The 9801-nt window shown below is 41.9% G+C and overlaps 1 protein-coding gene and 1 pseudogene across 2 annotated transcripts; both read right to left on the bottom strand.

The window, feature by feature from the left end:
- Positions 1–984: 984 nt before the first annotated feature.
- LOC123725725 (uncharacterized) lies at positions 985–1134 on the bottom strand (annotated as a pseudogene).
- A 125-nt stretch (positions 1135–1259) lies between these two features.
- LOC106565188 (ubiquitin-conjugating enzyme E2 R2) lies at positions 1260–8444 on the bottom strand. Of its 2 annotated transcripts, none has more exons than XM_014132034.3 (6): positions 8040–8444; positions 7471–7660; positions 3119–3205; positions 2932–3029; positions 1964–2098; positions 1260–1836 (listed from the first exon to the last, which is right to left on the bottom strand). In XM_014132034.3, the coding sequence occupies exons 2-6, from the start codon at positions 7645–7647 to the stop codon at positions 1545–1547; spliced, it is 789 nt and encodes a 262-aa protein (XP_013987509.1). In that variant the 5' UTR covers positions 7648–7660; positions 8040–8444; the 3' UTR covers positions 1260–1544. The 2 variants fall into 2 exon arrangements, with proteins under 2 accessions (XP_013987509.1, XP_013987510.1); XM_014132035.3 differs by having other exon boundaries at positions 7471–7657; positions 8040–8267.
- Positions 8445–9801: the final 1357 nt, after the last annotated feature.

Consider the following 9801-nt stretch of genomic DNA (forward strand, 5'->3'; position numbering starts at 1 on the left):
AAGTAGGAAACATGGGGACCAATGGTGTTGTTGGAGATTTGAAGTTACCCCTCTAAACCCCCCCCCCCGCAAAAAACACACATTAAAACAATACCAAGCTCAAGCTGAGGAGCAGTTTGAGTGTGAGCTCTCTCCAGGGATGTAGTAGTAAAGAAATAAGGTGGGTAAACGCTGAATGAATGAATGATGCGGACGCTAACAACGCTAATTTAGCGTAATAGGCGCAGGAACATTTTTCACAACATATAGGTGCGTAGACGGTGTTAAGGTGCATTTGTCCTCCACTACATCCCCGGTTTTCTCCCAGTGAGAGTCTATGGAGGCCCTGAGGTTTGGAGGCAGGGAAAGGATGGAGGGAGGGCGGGAGAGGAGAATTAACTCCTTTGGTTCTATGTTCGAGACAGCACTTCCTCCTAGTGCCTTATACATGGTCGTACTCATTAGGGAACAGCGTAGCAAACTGTTTTGCAACGGAAAACAAAAACAGGTGGTAGTCCTTCCCCGTTTCTCAGTTTTCTGCCATTTGGTTCCTAATGAACACACCCCAGCTCTGGAGAGGTCAGAGGTGAAAGGAGGTGTGGGGTGAAAGTGGGGTCAGTCAGGGCAGTTTGTCTGTAGATTTGTGTGTTTGTCAAACGGACATAACGACTGAGGCTGGCTGGCTGACAACGAGGGTGAGACAAGCCAGAGACGGAAAGAGGGGCACATAGTCTGGCAGGCTGTCTTGCTCAGTCAAACAAAAATACCAAAACTCAGCCATCCAGACCGAGAGAAAGCCAAACAGCTTACACTTGAATATGAAAAACTACCAGGGTGTGAAGGGGCCAAGAGGTGTCTGGGTTCTGAGAATTTGGTTATAAAATTAAAGACTTAAGCCCGGAACGTACTTAAAGCAAATGCGTCTAGTGACATGATAAAACGCAGACAGTTGAACAGAAACAACAGCAACCGTAGTAGCACACATTCCATTCAGCGGCATCTTTTTTTGTGTGCTCCGTTCCCAGATGCACTGCAATACTGGGTCGTTACGTGGAGCAAGCCCCTTTTCTGACTCCCCGTTCATAAATTCCATTTGGATATTAAACTGATATGAACAGATACTACACTTGATCCTCTCCAAAAAGCAGATATTATCTGCACATCTTGCAACAAAACAAACTCCTGTGGGCTCGGCTGTTTGTGTTCATCATCAACTGTCTGCTTTCTATCAATCCATCAGACCAGGGAGGCAGGCTTTGACAATGTGACCATCGAATAAGAAAACCAAAACCATGCGGTCAAGTCAAATATCAAAAGGACAAATTAAGATATTTCCGACTGCTCTTAACTACACAAATTATATTCGCAGAGATATTTTTGTTTTATTCTGCGGTCGACCACGCCTGTAATTGGAGTCCCACTAATTTGTCCAGTTATTAATTTACTATCAATGCACCAGACACATGTATTTGTTTTAGGGGATGATCCAGGCTTAACAGGATCAGGAGGGAGCTAGGATCGGATGTGGCAGGGAGTGGGGCGTCAATTTGGGGCATTCGTCATCATCAAGAGTCCTCGTTCCCAGAATCCTCCTGGTCGTCGTCATAGCAGCCAGTAGTGAGCCCTCCTTCTCCTCCACTGGTCCCCCCTGCCTCTCCTCCCGACTCCATGTCGCTCTCCTCCTCATCTTCATCCTCCTCTTCCTCCTCCATATCATCATCATAGAGGTCGTCGTAGAGCAGGTCTGAGCTGCTGTCTTGGGAGGGAACCCGGGTCTGGACACAGTACTCAGCCAGCGTAGTGGGAACCTTGACACCGTCGCGCTCCGCCTCTGCCACCGTGGACACCACCTGCTTCCTGTTGGGGGGGGAATTGGGGAGAGAGACATCGCAAAGGGTTCACTCACTGTGACTGTGTGTGTGTGTCAACTTTGTTATGAAAAGGTAAATCAATGGTTGGGTTAGTGTGCACGTGTTCTTCCTACCTGATAATTTCAGCGTATTCCTTGTCCTTGCCCTTGCTGTCCCTCCACTTGCGGAACATAACGGAGGCATCCACGTTGGCCGGTGAGAATGTATTGGGCTCGTTCAGCAGAGAGATCACACTCAACAAGATGGTCCTGTACACACACACGTTACTAATTTGACTTTATGTCCTCTAAAACATACCCATTACCTGAATATTTCATTTACAATGGGTCCTTTACCTTAGCTTCTAAGTAATGTGGCTTTACTTGATTTCCTTGAATGGTTGAGTTACTTGAACTGACTTCCTCTGTGACAGCAATGTTACCTCACCATTTCACCCATGTGACTCCATTAGATGCTACTTCCTCTCTGGATGTTTGGTTAAACACGCACTCAGCACTCTCAACCTGCCCCGGGGGTTGAGAAAGTGTCTCGCCGACTGGCATGTGTTATCTTTTTGGCACTTTGACTGTTAGGGACTGTCTACTCCTGAGCTCTGCACTTTAAACCTTAGACACGCAATTGAGGCATTATGATGACCCTCCATATTGTCTTTTGGTCTCCCCCAAAGATCTGGAAGGTTGTGATGTCAATGGCTTTTTCTGCATGTGTAGTCCTCTGTTTCAACATATAGTCTAAAAGTTGATTGTCTTTTCATTTACAAAAAAATTTGTGCTCAAAATGGGTAAACATGTGAAGTGTGATAGACCGACCTAGGTCCAATACAAATGGGAAATAATTTGAAATAGAGGTGTGTAATGTTTGCCCTTTTGGGACTACTCGTTTGATTCCACCATTTCATCAAGTTATATCAAGTGCATCTTGAGTATCTGAAAGTGTTTGAGCTTTGTGGTTGAGCCAAAGTGTACTCATTAGGCAGCAAATAAAAATAGCTTATTTTTGTTTTCCGTAGCGACGCATTTTTAAACGTTTTCAATTGCATGCCATAATTAATGAACACGAGGTTTGTTGCGGGTTGAGGTACCTGACGTTCTGGGTGGGGTTCCACCTCTCTGAGGGGAGCTCCCCGCTCTGGGGGTCATCAACGGGAGGGTGGAGAATGGAGATGCACACGTCGCCGTTCTGTTAGAAAACAAAAAAAACAGTCAAATTCTGGATGGAGAAAACTCTTCAAACATGTTTGGATTGATATACTTTGGGAATACATTTACCTCGTAGATGTTGGGATGCCACATCTTGGTGAGAAAACGGAAGGTCGGCGGGGAGTAGGGGTAGTCGATGGGGAACTTGATGTGAGACTGATAGAGACAACAGAAATGACCATCAGCTTCAGACATATTTAATTCCATTTATTAAAGCCAAATAACCCTGACAATTAGTCGGATACAATTCAGAGAGCATGAGAATGATCCCCTAGGTTGTCTGTCATGTTAGTGTGTATGAGCTATTGGGGGCCCAGTAGTAGGCATGATTACCAACAACAATGAGAGAAGGTGAGGTCTCTGGGAGTCTGGTGCCAGGAAAACAACCTCTCACTCAACGTCAACAAAACTAAAGGAGATGATCGTGGACTTCAGGAAACAGCAGAGGGAGCACCCCCCTATCCACGTCGATGGGACTGCAGTGGAAAGCTTCCTTGGCGTACACATCACTGACAAACTGAAATGGTCCACCCACACAGAGAGTGTAGTGAAGAAGGTGCAATAGTGCCTCTTCAACCTCAGGAGGCTAAAGAAATTAGGCTTAAAACCCCCCCCCCCGGACACCTAGAGCACCCGATGTCACAGGAAGGCCAAAAAGATCAACCACCTGAGCCACTGCCTGTTCACCCCCCTATCATCCAGAAGGCAGGGTCAGTACAAGTGCATCAAAGCTAGGACCGAGAGACAGAAGCTATTTTTCAATCTCAAGGCCATCAGACTGCTAAACAGCCATCACTAGCACATCAGGGGCGGCTGCCTATAGACATATTAGGAATCACTGGCCACATTTAGAAATGGATCACCAGCCACTGTAATAATGTTCCGTATCCAGCATTACTTATCTCATATGTATAAAACTGCACTCCACACTATCTTAATCACTTTTTAAATTGTGTTTACATATTGCATCACCCATTTCATATGTATATAGTGTATTGTATATTACATCACTGACTGTTAAAACTGCCATCTCCAGCACATCAGAGGCTGCTGCCTAGACAGATTAGGAATCACTGGCCACTTTAATGTCTCCGTATCTTGCATTACTCATCTCATATGTGTAAACTGTACTCTATACTATTCTACAGTATCTTAGTCACTTTAACTGTTTAAATATTGCATCATCTCATATGTATATACTGTACTCTATATAAATGCCACTGTATCTTAGTCCAATGCCGCTCTGACATACATACAAATATGTATGTGTGTATAGAGTTGAAGTCGGAGGTTTACATACACCTTAGCCAAATACATTTAAACTCAGTTTCACAATTCCTGACATTTAATACTAGTAAAAATTCCATGTTTTAGGTCAGTTAGGATCACCACTTGATTTTAAGAATGTGAATCGTCAGAATAATAGTAGAGAGTGATTTATTTCAGCTTTTATTTCTTTCATCACATTCCCACTGGGTCAGAAGTTTACATACACTCAATTAGTATTTGGTAGCATTGCCTTTAAATTGTTTAACTTGGGTCAAACGGTTCGGGTAGCCTTCCACAAGCTTCCCACAATAAGTTGGGTGAATTTTGGCCCATTCCTCCTGACAGAGCTGGTGTAACTGAGTCAGGTTTGTAGGCCTCCTTGCTCACACACGCTTTTTCAATTCTGCCAACAAATCTTCTATAGGATTGAGGTCAGGGCTTTGTGATGGCCACTCCAATACCTTGAATTGTGATAGTGAATTATAAGTGAAATAATCTGTCTGTAAACAATTGTTGGAAAAATTACTTGTGTCATGCACAAAGTAGATGTCCTAAACGACTTGCCAAAACTATAGTTTGTTAACAAGAAATTTGTGGAGTGATTGAAAAACGAGTTTTAATGACTCCGACCCATGTGTACGCAAACTTCAACTAATATATGCACATACATATATGCACATACATATACTTAATACATTTTTTACGTGTATATTTAGTGAAACTGTTAGATATTACTGCACTGTCGGAGCTAGAAGCACAAGCATTTTGCGACACCCGCAATAACATTTGCTAAACACAATTATGTGACCAATCAAATTTGATTTGTATGGCCCCTATATTTTTTTACTAAACATAGATCACTTTTAACACGTGCAAACAATAGACTTCTTGTTATTTTGCTAACTAACCCCTTTCATCTGTGGTGTTAGCTAGCTAGCTATATTAGCTACTATACTACCTAGCTGACTAGATAAAACATGGTGCTAAGATCGGATAGGAGCTAATACCCAACAGTTAGCTAATGTTAGCTGGTTATCATTTTGAACATGCACCCTTTTTGGCAACAAGCCATCTGACTTGCAGTGTAACGTTAGCCATTTCCTGGTGCGCTGATCTGACCAGCCCCAATCATATCCGTAAATTGACAGTTAATAGTTGGATTAGATGATTGTCGTAACAGGGAAAGTAGTGTTTTAAAATACCAAAATAAAGGTTGTCAATAGGTTTAGCTACCCAAGAATTTTCCTGCATGTTTATAGACCAATAAGCTTTAGATCAGCGAGCATGTGTGCATTCTCACTTCTCAAATTATGGGCAGATTTGAGTAATTTAGACAGAACGTGCATCGTCGTTTCATCTGTTTTCCAACCCTCGCTCTCCTTGTTAGATATTATCCATATTTATGGCTTGGAAGCAAATGTTGTCGCCATTGAGCTAGTTCTCATAGAAGCAATAAACAGTAACAAGTAATATGAGCAATGGAGAGAGCTGTGAGGAGATGTGAAAGAGAGCAGAGTTACAGCCTCGCTCTAGTCAATCGTAGCAATAGGATCAAGTTACAACATGCCATTTCTTGACAGATAGTTGAACTAGCCAACTGAGTTGTTTCTAATTTCGTCCTGGCAGCTGAGTTGTTTAGAGATGTGTCCTGACAGCTGGAAAAAATACTTTTCCCCGATGAAATGAATAAAAACACTATCTGTGATCACAAATCATGACGTTATGTTGGACCAATTTCCATTGAAAATATGTTATTTTATATTCTCAAACTAACAGAAGCGCCTATATGATGTCCTTCCATACAGGCATGACATGCTGGAGTGTTGCTTCTACGCAAATGTTGTTGATCAGTAGGCTAATAAGTGCGAAATGGAAAGCAAACAGATTGTTTGTCATGTGTAGCACCATAGACACCACTGGTCAGCCAAAACAAGCTCAGTAACTCAATGCATGCACACACTCCTATTAAATATTAATTCACCTGTATTGTAAGTAGGACTATGCAATCTTAATTTACACAGTTTATCAAGAGATTTACCATTATATAATATTAATTTATTACCATACTGGTATGTAGTTAGATTGTTGTTACCGAAGTTAAATGTATTGTTTGATTTTCAATATGATTCATTAATGCATACATGGCTGTTTCTGGCATATTTTGTCACCAAATTTTAACATTTTATTATATTGAATATCGGTCTAAAATATCGGCATCGACCCCCCCCCAAAAAAAAATCAAGATTGATCGTTCTCTAATTGTAAACTAGTTTTCTGGTTGAGAAGACTGTCATGTAACTAGATTAGTCACATGACATCTTTGTTCCTCAGAAAGACTTCACATTTTAGTTGTTAGGGCCGGGACGATACCAGTATTGCAATACTTGATAGTATTGTGGCAAGGAAACAAATCATGAAGCAGATTTAACAACTTTAGCAAAACAGCCCTAATGTTGGAAGCAAACATTATGTTGTCATCCAGAATCACATTTATTTTTCAAGTGTCGGGTTTTTATTTTTGGAAAAAATATTGCGACACTGGTATCATCACAGCCCTAGTAGTTATTTGGTCCAATAACCAGATAAATACATATTTTGTGGTTGCTAGAAAAACATTTACAAAACTTCCCTTTAAAACCAGTATACAACCTGACAATGACATCACTCACAAAATATGTTATAATGATAATTGCACTGATGTCATTGCAACCAGTTTTGCCCACTTGGAAGAGTACATGCCATGGCCTGGATGTGGGCTCCCTCTCACCAGACTTTTATGCTAATGTAGTGGACTAGACACACAGAATAAGTCACTCAGGGGAAAGGAGAAGAGTCTCATCATGCCCTTCTCTTCCTCGCTTGCTCTATGCTTAGGTGCCATTTATATCCGTCCACAGCTATAAATAGGAGTCTGGAGCATAACGATCAAACTGCAAGGGGGACGGAGGCTGGCTAAGGAGGGGGTGAGTGGGAAAGAAAGGAAGAGACTGAGCGAGCGAGATTGGAGGGAGAAACACCTGAAGACATACACACATACCTGCTACACCCCTAGGCAACAAAGCTGTTGTACATCCCACCCTTGACCCACCCCCCTTCCTCCACAGTTGGCTCACCACGCACAAACCTGCTACACCCCTACACAGTAGCCTCACCTTAAAGTAGCCTCCCTCGTACAGTGTGTTGGGGGGTCCAAAGATGGCCACCTCCCAGTTGTAAAGGTCCGACTCCTCCACCAGGCCGATGCGGAAGCCCTCCACTGGCTGCTCCTGCAGGGACTTCAGCTCCATCATCAGGGCCTTCTGGGAACTGGGCGTCGAATGGTGGGCCATGGCTATCCCACTTCTGACACCAGGGGACATTTCAGAATTCATGTATTTCCTCCTTGTAGGTTTACTATTTGACGTATAATGACAACCAAATCAACTAATAACTGGACATTGTTGGCTTACTGGCTACAATAAATACACAGGCCATACATTTATAAGGTTGGCTCCTATACAACCTCAGGAGCAATATTTAAAAAATAGTTTAATTATGCTATTAAGGAAGATTTCCATGCAGTTTGAGTACAAAGAGAGCAATGACAAGGTTGGCAAATAGCAAATTCATGTCGAATTCAAAGTAGGACAAGTTCTGTATCGTGTAGCAAAGCCTGAGGCTGACTGCAACGATTAGGCCTTTGACAACTCAAATGGATTGAAGCTAATTAAACATTAGTTACCTATATCCACGCAGTGTTTGTACTCTTGTACTGTTTTCAATGGGATATAGCAAGCTATTTAGTTTGTAACTGGTGAAGCATTCAGTCAAATCATGTCAAGTTTCATATTGACAGAACTGTTATATCTTGACAAGCTGGACAGGAACACATTGAAAAAAAAAAATCTCTCCTCGCGTGGTATTTTTCTTCTTTGTGCCACTGCTGGCACTTGGCATGGGGGTAAACAACAACGTTAGAAAATTATTTGAGCCATTCTTGGGTCCAAAACTCTAGCGACGAATTGGTCTCGTTGACATTTCCCCGTGTCCCCTGGTTAGCCCCCGTTCGGACAGTCGCTCAGTTGATTAATCCGCTGGCTGTTTGTTTATCTGCTCTTTTCTGGCATCTCGAACTTCTCCCCACGTCAGCTCAAACCCCACCGAGTAACTTCGTCGAAAAAAGGAACTGCCTTCTCCACAGCATTTCCTCCACCGCCACGTCGAGAGGTCTGTATTTTATCGAGCTAACTTTCGTGAAAAAGGCAGACAGTGAAAGCTTTGCACTTACGAACTACACTGAATTTCATCGAATTATATTCTCACCCTATCGATGCTTCCGGCTATCATTGCGCGTGTCTCCACGACGTACTTGCGTAGCTAGACTCACGTCCAACGTGCGCGGTCTTCTCAGAATGATGTGCACTTTGTTTTTGTTTGGCAGGTTTTTAATGTATCGACAATAACATAATTTAATGTAATTAAAGCCTATAGTTTTTCCTCAAATATAATTTACAGATAGAGTTGATAGACAATGGACTTTCAATAGTGACAACAAAATATGGTGAATTGGCACACAGATGATGGGTATAATACCCTCAATGGTAATTAGTCTCTATACCCTAGTCTCGGAAATCACAGACCTAGGGCAATTAATGTGTGAGGAAACCCTTCTGCCTAGGGAGACAAGGACAAACCCATTTACAATTCATACCATTAAAGCAATAACAAAACAAGTTAGAGTAACTCTAGAACACGTATCAAACACAAGCGCCACGAGCCGAATCCGGCCTAAGACACATTTCAATCTGGCCAGGGCAATGATTTGAGTTGTCAATTCATTTCGACCCGCTTCCATACCGCCTGCCATGCACTGCACTACAAGTCACAGCATGCACTGCCAACAGGCTGCACGTCAAACCACCGTGTATTGCCACACACCTCATACCAGATACACACCTACACATGAGGAATCTTCTACAAGACCGAAAGTTTAAACGTGTTGTAGGCTAAAACATTTCCTTGCCAAGTTTCGGTTCCAACGGGTCATTGCTGTAGCCTACAGAAAATGTAATCTTGGTTGTCAAATAGTTATAAGATAAGGGATTCACACACTGGAATAAATTACTACTAAAGTACAATAGGACACACAAGCTAGTATAAATGAGACAACAGTCATTCATCAAGGCAAAGGGTGGCTACTTTGAAGAATCTAAATGATAAAATATATTTTGATTTGTTTAGCACGTTTTGGGTTATTACATGATTCCATATGTGTCATTTCATAGTTTTGATGTCTTCACTATTATTCTACAATGTAGAAAATAGTAAAAATAAAGAAAAACCCTTGAATGATTAGGTGTGTCCAAACTTTTGACTGGTACTGTATATCGCACATACTGTACATATAAAGAATTAATTATAATACATTTTATAAAACCCAAAGGACAATATGCACTATTTAATTAGATTATTTTGTAAAATGAAAGAAGATTATTTTATTCTCT

This window comes from Salmo salar, chromosome 12, assembly GCF_965601325.2.
Source record: "Salmo salar chromosome 12, fSalSal1, whole genome shotgun sequence".
In the NCBI taxonomy this organism is placed as follows: Eukaryota; Metazoa; Chordata; class Actinopteri; order Salmoniformes; family Salmonidae; genus Salmo; species Salmo salar.

Coding starts and splice junctions, on each gene's coding strand:
- LOC106565188 (XM_014132034.3), bottom strand. CDS start 7,647: ATGGCCCACCATTCGACGCCCAGTTCCCAGAAGGCCCTGATGATGGAG. Junction 3,030..3,118: donor GGCATCCCAACATCTACGAG/GTAAATGTATTC, acceptor GTTTTCTAACAG/AACGGCGACGTGTGCATCTC. Junction 1,837..1,963: donor GAATACGCTGAAATTATCAG/GTAGGAAGAACA, acceptor CCCCCCCAACAG/GAAGCAGGTGGTGTCCACGG.